The sequence below is a fragment of the Petromyzon marinus genome, chromosome 10 (assembly GCF_048934315.1).
Source record: "Petromyzon marinus isolate PM22_M1 ecotype Great Lakes invasive population chromosome 10, UKy_Petmar_22M1.pri1.0, whole genome shotgun sequence".
Classification (NCBI taxonomy): Eukaryota; Metazoa; Chordata; class Hyperoartia; order Petromyzontiformes; family Petromyzontidae; genus Petromyzon; species Petromyzon marinus.
In genome coordinates, this window is record NC_133676.1 from 6,672,967 (window position 1) to 6,697,745 (window position 24,779).

At 44.3% G+C, this 24,779-nt stretch overlaps 1 protein-coding gene across 3 annotated transcripts in view; it reads right to left on the minus strand.

The window, feature by feature from the left end:
* Positions 1–727: 727 nt before the first annotated feature.
* The window catches only part of LOC116941025 (ras-related protein M-Ras-like), a 29,081-nt gene continuing 5,029 nt past the window's right edge, over positions 728–24,779 (minus strand). For all 3 annotated transcript variants that reach the window (XM_076066091.1, XM_032951582.2, XM_032951583.2), the window contains 6 exons: positions 19,606–19,697; positions 18,878–19,025; positions 12,486–12,639; positions 11,168–11,267; positions 10,484–10,563; positions 728–9,664 (listed from right to left, as the gene is read on the minus strand). In XM_076066091.1, the coding sequence (XP_075922206.1) occupies positions 9,565–9,664; positions 10,484–10,563; positions 11,168–11,267; positions 12,486–12,639; positions 18,878–19,025; positions 19,606–19,650 (627 nt within the window). In that variant the 5' untranslated portion in view covers positions 19,651–19,697 and the 3' untranslated portion in view covers positions 728–9,564. The remainder of the gene's footprint in view (positions 9,665–10,483; positions 10,564–11,167; positions 11,268–12,485; positions 12,640–18,877; positions 19,026–19,605; positions 19,698–24,779) is intronic.

The following is a 24,779-nucleotide window of genomic DNA, read 5'->3' on the forward strand; positions in this document are numbered from 1 at the left end:
AAACTTCCTTACAAGCAGGAACAATGCACAAAGCATTCGTCCACCTATTCACATTGATAATTGTAATTTAAAGACATTGTTGGAATTTTAAAAAGTTTACATTACCATCCAAAAAGAAATTAACTGCAGGAAATGTCCGAGGAACGTAATAAAGAAGGCCACAATGTTGGGATCAAGATACATTTGTGCAAGACAAGAGTCATGTGGAAAAGGTTCCATAAACAATTGAAGATGTTTGGAGGCGGGACACAACTGGAATACATATCAGAAGTATGTACTGTACACGTAGAGGGCAGTTGTTGAAGACAGACCAGGATCCAAGTGAGAAAATAAAGTAGGGCATCAGAGGAGGTGGGAGTGTTTTTGGAAAATGTCACGTGGTAATGCATATTATCTGCCATAACATGGATTAAAAACATGGACAATGACCAAGAAGATTGAGAAAAGTTGAAAAGTGTCTGAAGAAGCAGCTTCATGCTTGGCATTACAAAGAAACATAACTGGACTTGGACAACACGTGACTTGGACAGCACGTCACTAAAAAATAATTACCAAGGGTCGAATCATAAAAGCCTAGAAAAAAATTACTAAAAAAGTAAATGCCCATTGAGATAAAGGAAGTCAATGGAGTAATTAGGTGTTTACATTGTATTACAAGGACCACACATTTATTTTCATGGTTCACTGTTGCTTGGTTGGAAATAAATAAAAGAGACATGAAACAAGATTATTAAGTTTACAGTGAGACATTTAGTCTATTTTATTGACATCGTATGGCATGACAATACATAAACTATTACCGTACATGAAACGTACAAAAACGATTCACAAGCAGTGCATAACATCGGAAATATTGTATTTATTATTGTTGTTGTTAAAAGCACATTTCCCCACAAAGAAAAAGGTACAAAGCATGGTGGTCATGCTTGCAAATGAGAAGTTAATGACAAATCCAAGAAACGACACAACATGCAGGATGAAAACAAGAGCCAGCGTAATGGTACACATCGTCATCAGCCAAGATCTATATACTGCAAGACGAAGGCCTCCCCCAAGCAGTCAACATCTCTCGCGATTTCACGATGCAATGGATCTCACAAGTTAAACTTAAGGCGGCAACTCATCACGCAGTTGTGGTGTTATTACTGAACATCATCGCTCACTGAGTCAACAATTTGATAGATACTTGTGCTGAGGGAGTCGGTCGGGGTTGTTGAGCTTATCACACTTTGCTGAGTGCCATGTGTGCTGTGAGCACAGCAAGGTTCTAGTGGCTCAGCAGCATCAGCTCAAATAATCACTTATGCATCGTGCAATGACTGCTCAGAGCAATGCTCAGGAAAGGCTGCCTCAATGTTTGATTCAATGTGGATGTATATGCATTGTGGGATGTAAAACGTGACATACATGGTGGGTGCTTTGGGCCAGAATAAACGTTATTCGAGCCCGACAACCCCTTCCCCCCTTCCAAGAAAAAAACTTAAAATATATATATCAAAGCTAACGCACACAGTACTAGTTATTTTGGCTATGGGGATGGCACAAATGTGCTGTATTTTTTGGTCTTTTCTGCACTCTGTGAAACACCTTTGCTATGGCTTGAAGGCAAGGCCAGTGTGGCACACTGTATAAATGCCCCGGGGGTTAACGAGGGCTCTCTGCCATCATTAACCTCTCAATAATGCTGCCAAGGCAAACGCTCACTCCAAGTACGGTGGGCATGAGCGGGGAATTAACATTTAAAGGACTAAATGACAAGCTGACAAAACTGCTGAGCAGTAAAAACATAAAAGTTATGAATTCCACAGAGAAGGCGCTTTTAGCTTCCTGCACAAACTGTTGGATACTACACTATTAGCAGATAGGCATCACACACAGAATACAGTTTTAACCCTCCGATGTATTTTCAGGCTGTATGTTGTGTGGCATGTCTGACGTTTCACTCCCGTTGCTGAGAGCAACAGCTTTCGAAGTGGCTCTCAGCACGTGTAGAGAAATGTACCTGAACAAGCTCCCAACACATGGGGCGAAACGTCAGATAGCATGCCAAAATCACATGGTACAACCCGAAAACGCACTGAGGTATGCAGCACAACTGCAAACAGAAACCCACACAGTTGGATATTTTTTTCCTCAGCGTGAAGCTTTGTCTTGAGGTACATTCATTCCCTAAGGTTCTCATCTGGGAATGGGCGTGAGAAGCCTTCCCAAACGAATTCAGAATACACGTTTATGCATTCGTGGGCATAATACTGATCATTTTATAACCGTGGATGGTATTTTTTACCGAAATAATGTATATTTTTTAATGTTGTGAAACATGCTCCATTAACAATTTGAAAGTGTATAACTAAAAATGTAAAGAAACACGAAAAAATAGAACAATCTGCATGTTGTGAGCCTTGTGTGATCGTGTGGCATGTGCACAAATCAAACACAAACGCTTTGATTAAATTGTCATTCAAGGTCAATGCAATTACGTCTTTCCTAAAATCCTGTACATTAAAACACAGTGGAAAAATAACACTGCTGTCTTATTGACAAGTAAAAACACATATCAGCAAAAGGAAAATTGTAGGATACAGCTGCTTAAATGAATAAAATATAAGAGAGTAAATGAATAGATCATGGAAACTTCCCGAAAAAAATTACATGCTTGTGGACACGATCACCAACAATAAACTTTCAAGATGGTGGCATCACCATCACCCTATAGAAACAAACATTCGATTTAAGCTGGAAGAACCCAATGAGCTACAAAGCTCGTTTTTCACAGGTGTCCACCTAATGTGAATAGCAGCAGGAAGAATGCAGTAGTAGATTGTGTGTAATGCACTGTGTTCTACTTGCAATTGTGAGGTCTTGTTAATGAGAAAAACACATACATTTTATCCCTAAGAATGTTAAGTGGAAGTTGGTTAAGCGGCTATAAAGCCAACCCTGTAATTCCGTCCACGGGGTTATCAGCCAGGAATAACCTTTGAGATGCGGTAACATTTCCACAGTATACACATTAAATCCAAATTGTATTGTCCATTGCATTTTATCCTTCTTGGGTTTAGAAAAGGCAAAGGTCGAGCTCTGAAAGTGCTTGCTCATGTCACTGCTGACAGAAGGGCCTCCACTCGAGGGTATTTATCCTACTCTTCCATGCTAACGAAACGTCGTGGTGGGAGTATCCACACTTTACCCCACTAAACGTAACCTGCTGATTAAATGTGGCATTCCTATTTATAGTAGAGTACATATACGGTTGGGAGGACAGAGGTTGAGGGGGGTTAATAAATGTGCCCATTGTTTGAACGGCCACTCCAAGAGATGGAATAGAACCGGCGACCTCTGGATTGCTAGTCCAGTGTGATAACCATTGCACCAGGGGCAATGTCCTAGGATAAGAATAGGAAGCACAACCCATAATTTCTCATTAATCAACGACACAATTAGTCATGTTCGTAGCTTTTGGGTGTTTATGCAGTACAATACGTAGAGAGAATTTGAATTTTGTGAAGGCGAATATTATTAATTGAAACACGTGGCTCTATAGCTTGTATCTAGCCACAACAAGGGTGAAAAGCGGGATAGGGGGTGTTCTTGAGTGTTGGGAAAATACGTATGGTTTAAGCATGACTTCGAAATGGATTCAAAGGTTTACGAAGAGAAGATGACCTAACGTAGCCAGATAATTACTTATAGAAATATAGTTGCGTACATTCGTCCACAATTAAATAGTCAAATACAACAGAGAAAACTTGACTCGCTCGTGGGTGGCTACACTCAGATTATATCCCATCCTGTGATGTGATCAGACTGCAAAGCAGTCAAAAGCCACACTCGATCAAAAGGGACATTTAGAAAATACATCTTTCGCTAGAGCCCTTCCCTGGCAGTCACACTAAGGTCAGCATGGTTGTCAATAGTGGCTTTTTAAAACTCACTTAAATAACAAATAGTGGTAAAGGTGCAGCCCTGCGAGTGCTTGCGGATGCCGCTGGTGGCAGAAGCGCCTCCACTAGAGAGAGCTCTACAGGCACTCTCTAGACAGTATAGTGGCTTACTCTTCCACAATGATCAATTACCCGGCCGACTGAATAAACTGGTGTGCCCATTTATTTATACTGCTGGGTGGACAGATATGGAGGAATGAACAGCAATCAGCCACATTCATCATTGTATTTACAAATTTACCAGAGTATGTGTGGCTGATAGGTCTCAGGAGAGGGGGGGGGGGCCTGCACACGATGGATTTTTGCTGAGCCACCGCTGGCTGGTACAGCTCACTGCGAGGCTTTTCGGAAGAAAGGCGCAGTGAGATCATTCCTCATCCCAGTTAGAATTGGAGCCTCTGGTTGCCAGAGGTCATATTGCACAAGTGTGGCCAGCAACGTGGCGCAATGTCAGCACGAGGTGCTCACAGCAACGGCTGTCGCAGAGCGAATACATGCTTGTACTTTGTGCGATAAAAGGAAAATATATAGCAGGCGACGTTTTGGGCAATGGCTCTTCTTCATAGCACACGATAGCATAATGGCACCTTTTGTGTTTTCTGGAAGGGCCATTGCCCGGAACATCACCTGTCACATGTTTTATTCCTTTTAAGGCAGTGCTACGATGTTCACAATGTGTTGAGTGTTTTGTTATGCGTTTGTGCGCCACTGCCAACGAAGTATCACCAAATAATGTGTGTGTGTAGATAAGTGATATGAGGAATCACCCCCAGTGATGAGCTCGCATCTGGCTCCAATTCCAAATGGCTCACATGGCAGAGCCTAAACAGACTAAGAGTGGGTTTCGGCAGATGCAACTCTCATGAAATAATGGGGCTTCTGCGCAACCAAACAATGTGCATGTTAGGAGAAGCAAACCATTGACCATCTCTTGAGATGCCCTGCAGCACCACAATGCACTCCTTAAGATTTGGAAATGCCAACATCAGAAGCGGTGGCCTGTGCAGAATATTGGGAAAAGACTATATAGGTTGGACAGGAGACACGACTAAGAAGAAGAGGTGCAAATGCCATTGCTTTTCCCAGGCGCACAAAACTGCCAAGTGAGGGTGCAGCCGTGTAATTGATTGCTCACAGCACTATTGGCGAAAGGTCCTCCACTAGAGGGAGCTCCAGAGGGTATTAGGCCTCATCTTCCACGCCGTCTCGTGGCAAGTGGAAGCACGTGAATAGGACATCTATGGACGGGCACCACTTTGCGCCATCGAGAAGGCACGACCGTGACGAGTAGTTACTAGTACTTACTGGTCAGTGAAGCCACGTCGAGTGGCCAGGATAACTGCTCACAACTCAAAATTTGTTGAGAATATTCTTTTCGAATGAAATGCTCATGGCGAAATGATATAATCGATTAACATTGATTATTAAGCTCACGATGCATGCAACGAAACGTATGCGTAAGTCATTGTTTTTTAAAATGTATATTGTAGTGGGTTCACGTGACCCCTGCAGCCACTAGAGGAAATGTTAATAATAAATCGATTCTTGAATTGTGGCCCGAAATCAGGACAATCTGTTGAATTTCCAGGGGTGAAATGTTAAACCCCTGTGAGTTGTGCAATTTAACTCATACGTTGATGAAAATGTGAGCTGCTCGATAACAATAATTAACAGCTCAACACAAACTTACCTTGAACACGACTAACACTGCATTGGATTTTAGATGGAAAATAAAAAACACATTCATAGCCACGTGGTGTAACAATGGCTGACATGTTAGTACAGCCTTGGGGAATGTTGCAGATTGTTAGATTAATCCAAACAAAAATTTTAATTGAACCTAGATACGAAATTTCGGAAGATCTAAAATTGTGTTTTGTCTTAGATCCGAAAGAATGCTCACCGGACATGACATCACATATCAAGTCACCTCCATTCTTTTGCCTTCAAAAGTAGTGTCATGTGATATCGGGTAACCTCACTATTGTTATCACAAAGACATGGTATATTGTACCTTGTAAATTATCCGGAAATAAAAAAATATCCGAAATTTTGACATTTTAAACCCAAACTCATCCCGAGTAGAGTCAAGTGTTTTTATGTTAACAGGATGGATACAACCATACTCTTTGGTTCTATTCGGTAAAGTCACGTAGGTAAAAAAGTAAAACAACAAAAATCACGACGTTTCGGCCACAACACAAGCGGCCTTCATCAGGTGAAGGGACCAGACTGTCTCGAAGACTGCGCTGGAGTGAAACAGAGCCAAGCTCAGACTACGACCTTTAAGCTGTGTGAGAGGGATTAAGGTGCCTCGACAAAGGAATTAGCATAAGAAATTAGCACTTGATTGGTGGACTTAGCATGATGAAAGGTGTAGCACACGGCAGTGCACCTTTAAGCTGTGTGAGAGGGATTAAGGTGCCTTGACAAAGGAATTAGCATAAAAAAAATAGCATTTGATTGGCGGACTTAGCATGATGAAAGGTGTAGCACAGTGATCGGCCACGGCAGTGCACCCGCCTGTGCTGCGAAAGTTTGGGGTACCACTCACACAGCTTAAAGGTGCACTGCCGTGTGCTACACCTTTCATCATGCTAAGTCCGCCAATCAAATGCTAATGTTTACGCTAATTCCTTTGTCAAGACACCTTAATCCCTCTCACACAGCTTAAAGGTGCACTGCCGTGTGCTACACCTTTCATCACGCTAAGTCCGCCAATCAAATGCTAATTTTTTATGCTAATTCCTTTGTCAAGGCACCTTAATCCCTCTCACACAGCTTAAAGGTCGTAGTCTGAGCTTGGCTGTGTTTCACTCCAGCGCAGTCTTCGAGACAGTCTGGTCCCTTCACCTGATGAAGGCCGCTTGTGTTGTGGCTGAAACGTCGTGATTTTTGTTGTTTTATTTTTTACCTACGTGACTTTACCGAATAGAACCAAAGAGTATGTGGATCCTTGCAGTCACGAAAGCTTCAAATCTAGAAATGAATACAACCACACAGTTATTTAACAAGAGAGCTGGTGTTGAGGTTTCTGACACTGAGGCACGGTCTATACAATCAAACGTGAAACTGATCTCGCGATTAAACTGCCCAATCTCACAGGGTAATGAGCGAACATGTAGATGTGGGGTATTACATCAACTTCATAATGAAAGGGTGAACCCATTAGTATGGAACTAATCGTTAATAAGGCAGATTGACGTCTCCCACTTTGCTTGTAATTTAACCATTGCATACCAATCAGCAGCACGTGCGTACGTGCATCGTGGCATGTGCGTAATATATTGATTTGTGAATGTATGCTCTGCATAGAATACACGAGTACATATTCACCTCTCAATGATACGATGATTTTTTTTTACAATTTGGGGTTGTGATTCCGTTCAGACTATGAATTATTATTCACAATGAATTTCTAATATTTGTGTTGATCTCATTTGCTCTGTCTTGTTTGTACAGTTTTGCTCACTCCATTGTAACATTAGCATTTCATTTGCAAATCAATTCTCGCATGCACAAATTTGCGTATGTATCATGTGAATAATTATATTCCATTAATTATACATTATTTTCTTAGTACACAAAGACAAAGATTCCCCGTATAGCCTTAGACTGTTGGGGCAAGGGCTGTTAGCAAGCACCTATGAAGGCCAGAACGGCACACGAGGGGGTGGGTGGCCAGTACCACGCCTAGCCGCCTTTGTCTCCCCAGTAGCGATGTTTAGACATCGCACCAGGTACTCATTTGAGGCTGAGTCGACCTAGGGGAGGCCAAGGCCCGGTTCTGATAACCGTCACTGATGTTGGCCGTGAGCGGGAATCAAACTCGGGTCGCCAGATTCGTAGCGCAGCGCGCTCACCGTTACACTACCACTCCCCCACAAGTACACACACACACCAATAGTACACACACACACACACCAATAGTACACACACACGCCAATACAGTCTATTAGGTCACTTCATTGAAATGTTAACCTTTCCGTCTTTTTAAACCATAAGCTATCTGCACCAGTTATAAACAAAAGCTAGCTTTTCCATAAATGGAATCATCCATCAACAGAAGTGCTCACATCTGGCCAAGACACTTTGGCCGAGGTTTTTTTTCAATCACTGCTTCCAGTTAACCTGTCTGTCATCTCTTTTGCTGCCCTATAGAGGGGGCATATAAAGTTACTTCCACGCAGATTTTCACGGCGACACGGTGCCACCGTGAGGTTCCAACTCACGCCGTGGTGGCTGTGGTTATGTGACCTCCAAGGTCACTTGGGCAGAGATAAATTAGGTGCGGGCGGCTGAAGAGACTCGGCGGCTCGTGACCGTGGCTCAAGCGGCATTCGATCAGCCTTTTCGACAAACGCGGAGCTCTTCAAGCAGTGGGTGAATGGCGTAGGCTCCGTGCATTGAAATGTCATTGACTGAGCTCAGGCACACGGTTCGGGACTTTCATCCGAGGCAAGCCAAGCAGTTGATTTGCCGACCACGACTACAATTATAATCTCAGCAGCAAATGCACTATGCGGTTAACGAATTGCTAATGCACACAAAATAATAAAATTCTATAACAGGAAGGTTTGCGCAATATACATTTAGACATTTAAAACAGTCATGTGCACCGTCATACTTTCACAAATGTTTACGTATAAACATGCTGTGCTGCGGAGTATGACATATAGTTACTCTTATTTTAATTTTTAAAAAAATGTATGGCAAGTTAAGAAACACGGATCATCTTGTTAGTGTTTAGAAAAGGCAGTTTGCCGTAGAACGCACGACAGACGAGTTCGACCCGCTGTGTTCTTGAAACTGCTACAGTGCGTCTGTTCGTCCAAACGACGTACAATGGGGCTCTGTGGAGGTGTCGTACAACCAAGCATGTGGGAATTCTTCAATCGCATTATTGTATTTTTCCTCACAATTTAGACGCACCGAGCAGACCCATGCAATTCAACAATGTGCCCGTTATACTGGGTGAATCGAAACTTCTCCACAGATTCTCACGGGAACAAACTTTAATCTCATCGTGCCAACATTTGGCAGCTATTGTGCCGTGTTTGACTATTGTGGGTACAAAAGAGCATTCTGCTATTGATACCATGGCTTAATGTATCAAAAGAAGGCCTTCTCACAACACCAAGTGCAGAGGCATTTGGTAAACACGTGATTTAAGGGAAAGTGACATTTGCTGATACATCTGTAATTTATGGGCCAAAAATTGTGCAAATATTTTTTTAAATTATCATAAAAAATTCCACTTGACCTCCCTTGAGATGAAGGCTTACAGTTATTGAGCAGCAGCCAAGCGGTTTTGCACTGACGCTGGTGAGAAAGCCAAATGTGGCCATGCAGTCGTGCTGTAAACGGGGCCGTCCTAAGCAGGCCAACAAAAATCATCGTGATCTCACCAACAAGTGTTTCGCTGCCCGGCGTCGTAAAAGTATAACTTGATTCGCATACCTGAGCATTCATTTGTTATGTGCAGACACAACGAGCTGGACACTCGTGCTCTTCTCAGCAGGCTGGGGGGGAGGAGGGGGAAGTTATTTGATGGCTGCTCGCTCCCCTGGTCGTGTTGTATAAATAATCGCGGGAACGCTTCTCCGCTTTGCACGGTGCGTCACAGCAACACACAATTTAGTTTTGACTCTCGTGACCGTTCACGCCTCCATCGGTCTTTCTTTTTGTTCTTCTTCTTGTCTCGATCGGGAATCTGTTGCCTGTGGTAGTTGGAGATGACACATGAAAACAAAAAAACTTTAGAATTGCTGACCAACAAAGGAATCGCACTGTAAAATTTTGATTTAAAGCTTTCGTGACTGCAAAGATTCATATTCTTGGTTCTTTCGGTAAAGTCACGTAGAAGGGAAACAATAAAATAATTTTTAAAAACATTCCCTTCTACGTGACTTTACCGAAAGAACCAAGAATATGAATCGCACTGTGTCAAATTGTGTAAAACTGAAAATGGAGCCAATGGAAGAGTTTCTTAAAACATTAGGGTTAATAAACTCCACCATCCAGTCAAGGTATTTACCACCTGACTGTTCAGCCAGGTTGAATGCAACAGCCAGGCAATACTCAATTAGAAATATTACTTATGCATTTAAATTAATAGTTCACATTATTAATTAAGTAAGACTGAACCAATGGAGTGACTGCCAAGAAAGGGATTGTGCCTAATAGTCCATCTACCGGGGGAGATGGAGCGATGCAATAAGTTTGTGTGCAGAGGCTAAATGGATTATTACATCGTAAGGCTCATGGAGAGATGTTGACAGCTTGGGGAGGCCTCCGTGCAGCAGTGGATGATGATGATGATGATTATATTGAAACTGAATTACAAAGGGGAGAGCCTTGCTTACATTTGACAAGTCCATTTCGGCTTTGTCAACAAAACCAAACCAAGCTCACTGTGAGACTTCCTGTTCAGGCAGACTTCCTTTATTTACAACAGTGCTGCCCTGAGCCTACAGTTTTGGATGCCGTAAGCAAAGCCCTTCTTGTGTAAATGATGTACAAAATCCCATGACATTTACCGTATCACCCGGACCAGCTCCTGGAAAGCCTTGTCGACATTGAGCGGTGGATCCTTGGCGCTTGTCTCAATGTAGGGGATCTGCATGAGATGAGAATTCTGTCAGCAGTGAGTACAAAATACTCCAACAGGTGAACTCAACTATCACATGCAGCCACTCGCGTTGCCACCTGTGCTGATTTTCCGAGGATGTACTGTTTTGGAGGTAGCTGTCCTGCTAAATATGTAAGTTATCTTGGAATAAAAGACTCCAATTTTGTCAATTGCGTAATAAGAAACAACCCAATTGAATGCATATACATGCAGTTCTCCCCTCCACAAATATTGTGCGATATTCTTCTTCCCAGGATATGTCCTGTTTTTTTGTATCACAGAGGTGGCAGCCCAAAGAGCCACAAGGGAATTGCTCATGCTACAGAAGGTCTGTGTTTACCCTCAACAAGGTGTCAATTTATTTAAACAAAAAAACATTATACTGAACAATTCTCAAACAATTAAATCCAGTCGCAGATTGACAAAGGGCCCAACATTACAACTCAGACGCAACTCGAGCAGTGTTTGCATTTATATTTCCCACGGCGTGACTTAATTTATGCTGTGTCCAATGCGATTGTGGGGCCATGCACACCACACAACCATTCGCTTTCTCCACCCTAACAAAGTGGCAGGAGGGTGGCAAACTTACACTGTACTTGGCAGCCATCTCCTGGCCTTGCTCAGAGGAGATCTTGCGAAGATGCATCAAATCCACCTTGTTCGCCACCAGAATCATGGGGAAGGAGTCTCTGTGTAATCATGGGCAACAACAGCCAAGTCGGTGGGGTAAGTGACGAGCTGCGTGGTCAGGAATAAATGTTAGTCGCAGGTGAAAGACTCTATTTACAATGAGCAAAACCGCTACTTGGCTTGGGATGAGGCCGTATGCAGAGGTCTTCGCGGGTCAATTCAATCTGACTCCAGCTGTCCAAGCGAATGAGCTAAATCTGTGACATTTTTGATTGGAGTTCGTTGGTTTAACAAAAATATGATTTACAGGTTCTGTAAACTCATGATCCTCACTTTCTTGCCAAATTCCCCCTTTCAACCCCTGTTCCTTACGTAACTCCACTCCCACCGTCCTTCCATATTCCAGCCACTCAAGTCTCTCCCTGTGATTTACATTCATCTCTCCTATATTCTCACTTTTATTCCACGAAGCAGAGAATAAGAGAGGTGTTTTTCTTTCTCTCACAATTTAACCTTGACATTGACGCATGTGAAATGGAAAGGGAGAGAGACAAGTTTGCATATAAAGCAGCATATTAGTTGCACAACACTGCATGTGTCACCGGAGAGATGGGTGTGCTGTCTAGCCATACAATTAACAAAGAGAAAAACTTAATTATAATTATTCCGATTTTTGCCGATATCTCTCTCCTTGCATGCATCCGTAACCCATGGCTACAATATAGGTCGGAGCAACTTTTAGTATGTTTAGTGCAGGCAGCAGCAGCAGCTAAGATACATTTAACAATGGGGCCAATAGGTCCTATGGTTTAAGGTAAATAATATTACTGATGATTATAATCTCCATAAAGCATTCACTTGAATACATTATAGAGATTTGTATTGACAGCACAGAATGTTGTATGCAGTCAATTGCCATTGCTTCATTAATACAGCAGCAGGGTCAGAAGGCTCAGGGTTTGAGTTGTGTAACCAGGAATAAATGTGACTCGTGAGTGCATTGAGGATTATTTTGAACAACAAATACATTTTAATGAAACATTCTCCACCCAACCTCCATCCCAGTTGTGTTGCATGGTTGGCATGGAACCTGGTGCAAGGAATGAATTGAGGCCCCCCCCCCACCCCGTCTGTCCAATTGCCACCCCCCCCTCTTCACATCCAGCCCATGGGCCCGAGGGGTTGCAGCTGTGCCACCTGCTCACTCGATAGCTACGCCGCTGCCCCCATCCATAGCAACAACCGGGGTGCCTCTACCCTTTGTGCTGTGCCCACACCTGTCCTTGACGCGCAGTATGAGCTGGTGGAAGCGTTCCACGTGCTCGAAGCTCGCCTTGTCCGTCACCGAGTAGACGATGAGGAAGCCATCGCCTGTGCGCATGTACTGCTCCCGCATGGCACTGAACTCCTCCTGCCCGGCCGTGTCCAGCACTGCACAGCCGCGCAAGCACGGGGAGGGGGGGGGGGGGGGGGGACAATCAGGGCTCAGGTTAGGATTAGGGGTCAGCCAGAAGGTCGGGAAAGTCCACCAGTAGCGTCGATAGATACGGACACGGATGTGGACACTGACAGGGGGACTTGTTATCATACACTTTAGTTAATATTTTTATCTTCAGCTATGAAATATTCACTATTGGATGAATGCATTCCCCAAAATGCTGCCATCTCTCACAGTCTTACAAAGCAATAATCCATTTAGCTTCTGCCAACAAGCTCCATCTCTGCGGCGAATGTGCGTTCCACCCTTTGGCTGCCATTCCCTTGGTAGTTTCAAACACTGGCCATTTTCCTTTTCGTGATGTATCCTGCCCCAAGGCAACGTACTTTTCTTAACAGTTAATATGATGCTTTGTAACTTTCATCTCCATATATATAAAAGGCAAAGTTGTGAATGTGTGTCTGTTGAAAATGTTTAGCGTACTTCCCGACATGCAACAAACTTGAAATCTGCCATGTGGATACTTTCCAGACTGTACACCATGCAAAAATTATAAAAAGACACTTTTTTTTTTGGGGGGGGGGGGTGCTCAATAATACATATATTATTTGCATGGCAAGTGAGCTGTGACGTCAAATCTGTCATGTGACCCGCGCAAGTGGAAGCGTAACGCATTGTAATGTAGTGGTTAGGGCGCTGTGTATGTGTCTGTGTGTGTGTGTCTGTCTGTGTCTGTGTGTGTGTGTCTGTGTGTGTCAAGGGATGGCTCCCTATTGCTCAACCACGTTATGTATGCTGATGATTTGGTAATAGCTGCTCATTCAGAGGAGGAGTTGGAGACGCTGCTGCTGAGACTGGAGCGTGCCACTAAGAGATGGGGCCTTACCATCAGCCCCACCAAAACTAAGCACCTGCCTGGGTATTTTGTACCATCGGACACTCCACCCCCACAACTCCCAATTGGTGATGGGGCAGTTGTGGAGAGAGTGGAGAGTTTCCCATACCTGGGAAGTGTGCTTATGACCGGCTCCAGTTTAACAGCAGAGGTCTCACTCCGAATCAGTCGAGCGGCAATATCTTTTCATCGGTTGCGTAACGCTGTGTGGAAGCTACCTGGTCTGTCTCTCCGCACTAAGCTTCAGGTCTTCTCGGCCACAGTCATTCCCTCCCTTCTCTACGCTTGTGAAACGTGGACCCCCCCTAATGGAACATCTTCGCCGGTTAGAAACATTTAGGCTGGCCTGCCTACGATCCATCCTGGGTTTAACCAGACTGGATTGTGTGAGGAGCTCACAAATCCTTGAAAGATCTGGGCAAGGTCCCATCGGTGAGCTCCTCCGGCGGGCAAGGCTGCGATGGCTGGGTCATGTAGCCCGCATGCCCAGCCACCGCATGCCGAAACAGCTTTTGTTCGGCCGGATCGAGGGGGCTAAGCGGGCGCGGCACGGGCTAGAGAAGAGATGGAGTGATGTGGTACAGGAGGACGTGGAGCTGAGTGGACTTGCCGATGACTGGTACCAGCGGTGTCAAGATCGGCCTCTGTAGAGGAGGCTCGTGAAGGACGCTACTGGGCAGTTGGAGGCAGTCGCCCTCCAACAACAACGGAGGGCGGAGGAGCGACGCTCACAACAACGAGCGGAGCGCCGGGTGGCTAAAGCACAGCAGGTTGGTACAGTAGGGGGCACAGGTGGTGCATCAGCCAGTCATCTCAGTCAGTCGACCCATGGCACCTGGGTCTGCCCCGTGACCTCCTGCCAGCGGGCGTTCGACACTCCACGTGGCCTCAAGGTGCACATGTCCTGGCACAAGCGTCGTGGTGACGTCACCGCCACTTAGTGGCGAATGGCGGTTGTTGTTGTGTGTGTCTGTGTGTGTGTCTGTGTGTGTCTATCTGTGTGTGTGTCTGTGTGTGTGTGTCTGTTGTGTGTGGAAGCGTAACGCTGCGCTACGAACCCGGCAACCTGAGTTCGATTCCCTCTCATGGCCACCACCGGTGACGATTATTTCAACCGGTCCTGGGCCTCCCCCAGGTCGACTCAGCCTCAAAACGAGTAACTGCTGTGGTGTGTGAACATCGCCACTGGGGAGACAAAGTCGGCCGGGCGTGGTGGATCTAAGTCCCGGGCGAAGCCGGGTAGTCCAGCTAGTATCGTATATAACCTTTGTGTTCCTGTTTCTCAGTGCAATTCGAAGCGTGCACCTCCCCATATGATTCTTTGTGCACTTTTAAGTTTTTGATCCATTTTCTTTGGCAATGCCCATGTTCATCATAAAGTAAATACATAAAATATCCACATACATTCAATGCCATAACTGGTTGTTGCGAGTAACGTTGATGAACGACATTCATTATATCGGCACTAGAAATCTGGCGATGCAAATTGTTTATTCGTTTGGACCCACACGCGACATTCACGGTCAGGCGTGGAGTTGAGCGAAGCTCACTGGTGCCATTCCCCGGGCGGTGCGCTCCAACAACGCTGCTCTTTATCTACGAGCGGCATAGCGTGGCCAGGTGCAGCTCTCTTAATTTCTCACGCTGCGAGGTCAAGTAAAGTCATCGATTTTTTTTTTTAGGGGGGGGGGGGGGCATGGGAAAATTTGTTGTCTAAATTTATTTATATTATTTGCAGCATGCTGGCAATCGCACCGACAGCTGTGCTGAAATTGGCAGGGATTATGGGGCTCCCATGGCTGAGCCGCACCAAGCGGCAGCTGCTGCTGCTGCTGCTGCTTTCTGTGTCATCGTTCCCTGCGCCATCGCTGTCTGTGGCACATATATGTGCTGCATAACACCACAGCGATGCAACACTGTCTTCAGCCAACAGGCGCACTCTGGCATCAAACAAAAGTGCATGCATTGCTGTGCTGTTGATCCTTAACGAGGGCAAAATTAGTATCGTACAGCACAGCTGTTTGTCTGATCACACCGCATCAAAAAATGTACGGTTATGAACCCGGTTGTAAAATGAGATTTAATTTTACAAGGCCACCTATTGGCACTATGTGTGATTAGTATTTAGAGGTGGAATGACCCCCCCCCCCCATACCCCAGGCAATTGCATGAATTGGCACAATTCATGGTCGCGTTTCAATTAAATGTAAGATTGTTTGTACTTCAATGCATTGTGAATGCCTTTTGTGATTGCATGAGTACTACAACCATTACATACAGCAAATGATTCTTACACACGTGAATTGATGCATGTATGACGAAGTTACAGTGAGAGAAAAAAAGTATTTGATCCCCTGCTGATTTTGTACGTTTGCCCACTGACAAAGAAATGATCAATCTATAATTTTAATGGTAGATTTATTTGAACAGTGAGAGACAGAATAACAACAAAAAAATCCAGAAAAACGCATGTCAAAAATGTTATAAATTGATTGGCATTTTAATGAGGGAAATAAGTATTTGACCCCCTCTCAATCAGAAAGATTTCTGGCTCCCAGGTGTCTTTTATACAGGTAACGAGCTGAGATTATGAGCACACTCTTAAAGGGAGTGCTCCTAATCTCAGCTTGTTACCTGTATAACAGACACCTGTCCACAGAAGCAATCAATCAGATTCCAAACTCTCCACCATGGCCAAGACCAAAGAGCTCTCCAAGGATGTCAGGGACAAGATTGTAGACCTACACAAGGCTTGAATGGGCTACAAGACCATTGCCAAGCAGCTTGGTGAGAAGATGACAACAGTTGGTGCGATTATTCGCAAATGGAAGAAACACAAAAGAACTGTCAATCTCCCTTGGCCTGGGGCTCCATGCAAGATCTCACCTCGCGGAGTTGCAATGATCATGAGAACGGTGAGGAATCAGCCCAGAACGACACGGGAGGATCTTGTCAATGATCTCAAGGCAGCTGGGACCATAGTCACCAAGAAAACAATTGGTAACACACTACGCCGTGAAGGACTGAAATCCCGCAGCACCCGCAAGTTCCCCCTGCTTAAGAAAGCACATATACATGCCCGTCTGAAGTTTGCCAATGAACATCTGAATGATTCAGAGGACAACTGGGTGAAAGTGTTGTGGTCAGATGATACCAAAATGGAGCTCTTTGGCATCAACTCAACTCGCCGTGTTTGGAGGAGGAGGAATGCTGCCTATGACCAAGAACACCATCTCCACCGTCAAACATGGAGGTGGAAACATTATGCTTTGGGGGTATTTTTCTGCTAAGGGGACAGGACAACTTCACCGCATCAAAGGGAAGATGGGCGGGGCCATGTACCGTCAAATCTTGGGTGAGAACCTCCTTCCCTCAGCCAGGGCATTTAAAATGGGTCGTGGATGGGTATTCCAGCATGACAATGACCCAAAACACACGGCCATTAAGGTCCTGGAGTGGCCTAGCCAGTCTCCAGACCCTAATCCCATAGAAAATCTGTGGAGGGAGGTGAAGGTTCGAGTTGCCAAACGTCAGCCTCGAAACCTTAATGACTTGGAGAAGATATGCAAAGAGGAGTGGGACAAAATCCCTCCTGAGATGTGTGCAAACCTGGTGGCCAACTACAAGAAACGTCTGACCTCTGTGATTGCCAACAAGGGTTTTGCCACCAAGTACTAAGTCATGTTTTGCAGAGGGGTCAAATACTTATTTCCCTCATTAAAATGCAAATCAATTTATAACATTTTTGACATACGTTTTTCTGGCTTTTTGTGTTGTTATTCTGTCTCTCACTGTTCAAATAAACCTACCATTAAAATTATAGACTGATCATTTCTTTTTCAATGGGCAAACGTACAAAATCAGCAGGGGATCAAATACTTTTTTCCCTCACTGTAAGAATCCATATCAATTGATGATTTGTTCAACTTTTTGGAATCCCAAGATCCCTCGTGAGCCTTACAACTCTTCCGTACAGTGTAAAATGAATGAATGAATCATACATTTTAGGTTTTGAAAGTTTGTCTTGCCATGTATTTTAAAGTCATACGCGAAATGGAAAAATTACGTACGTTAATTATACAGACGGTGCTATGTATATGCACCGCGACAATTGTGTGACATGGAACATCCTGCTATTGTGGTAGAAGCCTGGTCGCCTTAAGCTGCTGGCACGAAAAACAAAAAAAAACTATGCAGCAACTTCAAGGACGCCTCATTGTGTTTGGCGAGATGAGGCAACGCATTTTCACCGGTTACAGACTGAAGGTGTTCTGGGAAAGGCATGGGCCAAATGTCACTGAGACTGCATTCCCTTCCGTAAATGTCAGTTTTAAATTTTAAATGATTTGAACGGATTGAATGATTGCTTAATTTAGACACGCGCGTGAACCCACTGAGACGCAACATGTATTTTTTAACAGTGTCACACGTATCACAGCTGTGGAAGAGCTGCGAATAAATGACAATAACCACAGCACCACTGGGAATTAATGCAGCAATATCACAGCGAGATTAGTGAGCATTAAAATAGACCCAATTTGTAAGTTTTGTGTGACTAGGAGATGTTCAGTGTAATCCCCTGGTATGTGTGGGGTTTTTTTTACAGGTTCTCCAATTTCCTCCTACATACCAAACACGCATTAATGATATTGGCCAAATATTCCAATGGAGGATCCTTTTGAAAAGAGTCTTTGAGACTCATTGAGGCTTTGCTGGATAAATAAATGGCAACTTAAAATTAATGGCTATTATAAAAACAAATTGATTCATTTAATGGAAATAGAAACATTAAATATTCATCATTTCGATTTGAGTGAAAAGCCCAGAAAGATTAATGCCACAACATGGGCAGATAAAGGTCAGGTAAAGGAGGAACATGATCAGGAATTTGAGACATGGAGGGGACATAACAGGACCAATATTCATGTAATTAATGTGAGCGGTGGTGCAGTTGCTTGTGCAATTTGCTATGAACCTGGTCACCTGAGTTTTGATTCCCGATCATGGCCAGCATCAGTGGTGTATGAGATGTGAACCATTTGCTTGGCATCTCCTGGACCAACCAATATTGACCAGCATGATAAAGCATGGTCAAACAATCCCCATGACCAAGCCAGGATGGGGAGGCCATCATCTGGCAGAGAATTCACACACAGCTGTTAATTATTATTGATAATAATCAACATGAAAGGACTGCATATTGTCTCACTTGCTAGTTAAAAAAATTCTCACTAGGGATGCTGTATTGGATCACTACGTAATTATGCACACAGCGGTCATGCTATGGTGATGGACATCTACGTGGGAGGCTGCGTGGGTGAGTGGGCTGGATGTACCGTCCAGGATGGCCCACTGGCCGTCGATCTCCGTGTGCTTGATGTACGAGTCCTCGATGGTCGGGTCATAGTCCACTACGAAGATCTTCTGGAAGAACTGGATGGTGAGGGCGCTCTTCCCGACACCGCCATCACCCACCACCACCACCTCCGAGAAGGCGACAGCAACACGTGACATGTAACCAACTCTAGCGCCACGTGCACTCGCACGATCAATGTTAAGCTATCAAGTGTACAGGTGGTGAAGTTGCAACGGCGCCCACGTGCCGGAGGGGCCCAGGTGCTGCGCTACGAGGAGGAGGAGGGGGAAATTGGTCAGGGGGCTCCACTTGATTCCTTCCACCAAGGCTCATGCCAACCACGCTGCGCTGTTGTGCATGATAATGAGGCTTACGGTACTCTTTATAGATGGTTTATGTTATAATGTAAATGTGTTTTATGGAACCAATAACAACAATGGTTCAATATTAATGAAAATATGACGAAAGAATATCCAGCACCATCTAATTCTAATAATTTGCCGTGGTTTACTGCACATCACACCAACCTATCCCCTTAACTCCACTATATGAATCCACACTAACACTCGCACATCTTGCCAGATTTTTCTTAGAATCAAGTCACGCTTTGCAATATCAATGTCTGCAAATGTTCACGTTACTTATTGTGACCATTTGAGATTTTAAAAAAAAGTTCAACAAATACAAACAAATGAAAAGCGCGCTCACCTTGTAGGTGGGCAGGTTTTCATTGGGCATCCCCCCTGTAGCCATGCCACTCTCCTCCGCAGGCACGGCCAGGGAGCGGATACACGGGAAGCCTTAATGGAACAGAGAACATGAGTGGTGGGGCAAAAGGTAAGACAGGGAGGGGAAAGCAAGGTCCCGTCTGTTACCCCATGTCTCAAAACTTTTCCAGACGTTTAGGGTTGGGATAGTCTATTAAAATGGAATAAGCCTCAGTACCTGGAGATAACCTACCATGCGTACAGGAGGTAATACTCAAAGCTCCCCACATTTAGCCAAGAGGGCTTCAGCTCATTAAATAAAAAAGCAAATTACGAATTAATAGTACCTTTGAATTATGCAGGAAAACCTCACTGAGTTTCAAATACTATTTCAGGAGCATCCTACATTGGGATAGTTGGCCAATACCATGAATGACTGTTTGGTATGGGAAAAGACAACAAAGTACCTGGACAAAACCCACGTGTACCAGTGAATAACATTTTATGGTCCGCAACAGATAGTTTTAACAGCCCATTTGCTGCACTTCCATCCCCTAGCCACCGTGAAACGCGTTTGGAAGTATCACAAATTTACTCGTGATCCACTAACCCTTGCCTACAAATGTGGTGGACCTCAGGTATGCACAACACCGCGCCCCTGCTTGCGGCAAACAACAGGCCAAATAACCAGGCGCGATCAAATCAACAAAGAAAGTTCTTAACATATACGCTGCACCCAGAGGAGACGTTCAAGCCCTGGGGGGGGTGGTGAACTCCCTTGGCAAATGAGCAACGCTTTTCACTCGGGCGGCTCCGACGACAGAGCCCGGGAGTACGGCGCCGTTCGGGCTCGCACAAAAATGTCCAGGTGCACGTTAATTCGTCATGATTGAGGCACGCGTGTAACGGCAGACGCCTTGTCCTAGGCAGCCACACGACACAGGATGGGAGCGCAGTACTGTGGGAACTGATAAATCAAGCATGGGCAGATGAGATGCGTGTAAGGTCACAAAGAGGGGGATGAGTCCACCCTCCACCCGCCATCCTCACTGGCAGAGAGTGCTAGATCAGTGCCCTCCATGCAGGACTTTTCCCCAACGGCACGAGCCAACCCTAATTAGGATAAAGTCCGGCAATTTTTTTTGTCCATTAAATATTTACATTTTTGATACACGGTAATTAGCCCAAAAATATATAACTAGAGCCCTTTTTCAATCTACTTCCGTTGGTTCATGGGGGTTGTTTGACCATATTTCCCAATGTTGGTCAGTGCGGGTAGTAAGGGGGGGGGGGGTACGGGTAAAGACGTGGTAGAGAATCAAATCAGTTAATTACTATGAAGAAGCGCGTATCTACTAAGCTTTTTCATATTTTGGGGGGGGGCATACTAATTAAACAGATAGAAGAAACATCGGTTTCACATTGAATCCAAATCCAGAGCCATTTAATGTTCGATACCACACAGAACACTGTACTATAGGAGTGTTACCGTTAAAATACAGTGCAACACGCTTAATTTCCCCATGATTGATATTGCCATTTACCTCCAGTGACATCACAAGAAAATGAGGTCTAGGTATGCAACCTTGCTGGTTCCACACCTTTCATTATGCAACGCCCTTTTCAACAGAGACGTTGGAAAGACCTGATAGCATCACGTTTACCCCAGCACGGCTAGCAGTTTATGTAACCAGGATACTGCAATGTTGGTGCGTACTGGGGTTAACCTTCGGGGCCCTGCGGGCAGAGAGGACAGATTGATCTGTCCTCGCATTTACAGCTTTCCCTACGTCAGATGTGTGAGGCAGAGCTCATTGATGAGACGATGGGAGTGTGTTACGGTCAAATTGACATAGCAGTTCACGGATATTTATTTATTTATTTAAATCGTTGTTTCTGAGAACAGGGCCAAAGGCCCAAAAATTACAAGCGGCCAGCAACAAACAGTACTATTGAAGGGAAAAATAGATAAGAGTTAATATATTACTTGGATTGAGCAAGGTTAAACTAACTTTGGAAAAGAGATAATGGGAGGGAGTTCCAAAGTTGAGCAGTGTGAGGAAAAAAACAGAAGAAATAGTTTTGGGACCATGTAAATTCAAGAGTGGGTGAGCTAGAGTTGCAACGCCAGTGTCCCATGACACTGACACTTGAATTTACAGTGTTCTAAAGTCTGCTGTAATTAATGCAAGTTCCATGCAAAACTGTAAATCAATCAATCCATTACATTAGTCCCATCTGACCTTTGCACTCTGCAGTCCTGTCAGTGAAAGACAGCCAGGGATGAGTGGATTAAACCAGTGCTGGGCGTAATGCTTGAACATATTCAGTCAATTCCGAGATGCATCACAGTAATATTTTTCCTAACCCCCCCCCCATGTTTATTAATTTCCAACAAATATTTTAAATGCGCCACCCAAGGTTTTCAAATGTATCGTTGTGTACACAAAAAATGCATTCAAGTAGGTGGGCTCCCAGCTGTAAAGACTGACTGCAGATCAGCTATGCAGGTCATAACTCTCCATATACAGTATATGACTCGCATGATATTATGAAGTGCAGCTATTACATGGGTCGGGTTGTCAACACTATCCGGACAAAATTGCTCTTAAAATCTGCAGATGCTTGCCATTTCAACTCGTATCCTCCTTGACCTACCTTAAACGAAGATACAAACCCAAAAATGTATTGCTCTTCATCTATAGATAAACATGTTGCTGGTGTGTGTGTGTCATGCATTGTCCAACACAAATATTAATCTTCATTCATGACAAAAAAAATACTTTAAAGTTAAGATCATGCAAACCATTACTGTACTCGGTGCACATAACTGCATTGGTCTATTGAAATATATGTCAATTACATCATAGCTTAAAACGCATGTCAGTCAGCCTTGGCATTTATCTACAAAGGTTATTTTGTGTTTGCATTTTCCCTTAAACCCTCCATAAGTTTTGACGAGTGTTGAATCTAACCAGGGATTCCGAATACAACGTAAATTTGAGATCGCCAGGTGGCTCAGAGGTCAGAACGCTGAGGTGAGAACTGAGATCCTGAATTTGAATATGAGCAGTCGCCTGTAATTAAACCGAGGTCCCAGGTGTAGTGGGTTGATGGTTGTATTGCTCTGTGAGAGTTACAAATGACACGGATAGCACAATTGGGATATAACTAGGGAGAATAGCAAAATAGATCATTTGTTGGCAACACCTTGTGTCAAAGTTTATAAAAATGGGCTGGCTCATTTAGGCAATATGGAGGACTAGAATTAATGGACAATATTGCATACTGGACTTCAGTGGGTCTGTCCTCATAAATAAAGCAGTAGATCTATCTATCTGAAATATAATACCACAATGTAACAGTAGCCACTTGTAACCTTCCATATGGTGGTCCATCCTTTCTTATTTTGTACAGTTATACATTACACTGGCATTATATTTAAATTGCGGGGCGACTGAATAAATACTTCCAGATATCACACATGCCACCCTATCCTTCATATCAGCATCTGGGTGCAATATAAATGTGATGCATAGCCACCAAATTAGACCATCGTGTTATGGTATGAAGCAGTGGTAAGGCGTGGTCTTCCTTCTGGGACAAAACAGCCAATAATGTGGAAGAGTGGATGGTGACATTGTAATACGAGCCGCTTTTCAGAAGAGACGTTAAACGTGGGTCCATCCCACTCAGTAAAAATTGTGTGGATCCCGTGGCGCTTTGTGGCAAACCCAAGGGTGTTGACCCCAGTGCCCTGGCTAAAACCTCACTCCAGGTCAATTAAATCTCAGACACGCTAACGAATCATCCCTGTGAATCCCCCAGGAGAGTCAAGACTTTCATTTAGCTTTAAATGGGCTTTATACATCCCAGGAACATCACGCATGCTGTTGAGTGCATTTTTTTTTACAACATTGCATCCTCCAAGCAAAATAACGTTTAATATACACAATTGGCACGGTGTTGAGATTCAACATTGAGGGGGAAAAAGTATTTGATCCCCTGCTGATTTTGTACGTTTGCCCACTGACAAAGAAATGATCAGTCTATAATTTTAATGGTAGGTTGATTTGAACAGCGAGAGACAGAATAACAACACAAAAAGCCAGAAAAACGCATGTCAAAAATGTTATAAATTGATTTGCATTTTAATGAGGGAAATAAGTATTTGACCCCTCTGCAAAACATGACGTAGTACTTGGTGGCAAAACCCTTGTTGGCAATCACAGAGGTCAGACGTTTCTTGTAGTTGCCCACCAGGTTTGCACACATCTCAGGAGGGATTTTGTCCCACTCCTCTTTGCAGATCTTCTCCAAGTCATTACGGTTTCGAGGCTCACGTTTGGCAACTCGAACCTTCAGCTCCCTCCACAGATTTTCTATGGGATTAAGGTCTGGAGACTGGCTAGCCCACTCCAGGACCTTAATGTGCTTCTTCTTGAGCCACTCCTTTGTTGCCTTGGCCGTGTGTTTTGAGTCATTAGTCATGCTGGAATACCCATCCACGACCCATTTTCAATGCCCTAGCTGAGGGAAGGAGGTTCTCACCCAATATTTGACGGTACATGGCCCCGTCCATCATCCCTTTGATGCGGTGAAGTTGTCTTGTCCCCTTGGCAGAAAAAACACCCCCAAAGCATAATGTTTCCACCTCCATGTTCGACGGTGGGGATGGTGTTCTTGGGGTCATAGGCAGCATTCCTCCTCCTCCTCCTCCAAACACGGCGAGTTGAGTTGATGCCAAAGAGCTACATTTTGGTCTCATCTGACCACAACACTTTCACCCAGTTGTCCTCTGAATCATTCAGATGTTCATTGGCAAACTTCAGACTGGCATGTATGTGCTTTCTTGAGCAGGGGGACCTTGCGGGCGCTGCAGGATTTCAGTCCTTCACGGCGTAGTGTGTTACCAATCGTTTTCTTGGTGACTATGGTCCCAGCAGCCTTGAGATCATTGACAAGATCCTCCCGTGTAGTTCTGGGCTGATTCCTCACCGTTCTCATGATCATTGCAACTCCACGAGGTGAGATCTTGCATGGAGCCTCAGGCCGAGGGAGAATTGACAGTTCTTTTGTGTTTCTTCCATTTGCGAATAATCGCACCAACTGTTGTCACCTTCTCACCAAGCTGCTTGGCAATGGTCTTGTAGCCCATTCCAGCCTTGTGTAGGT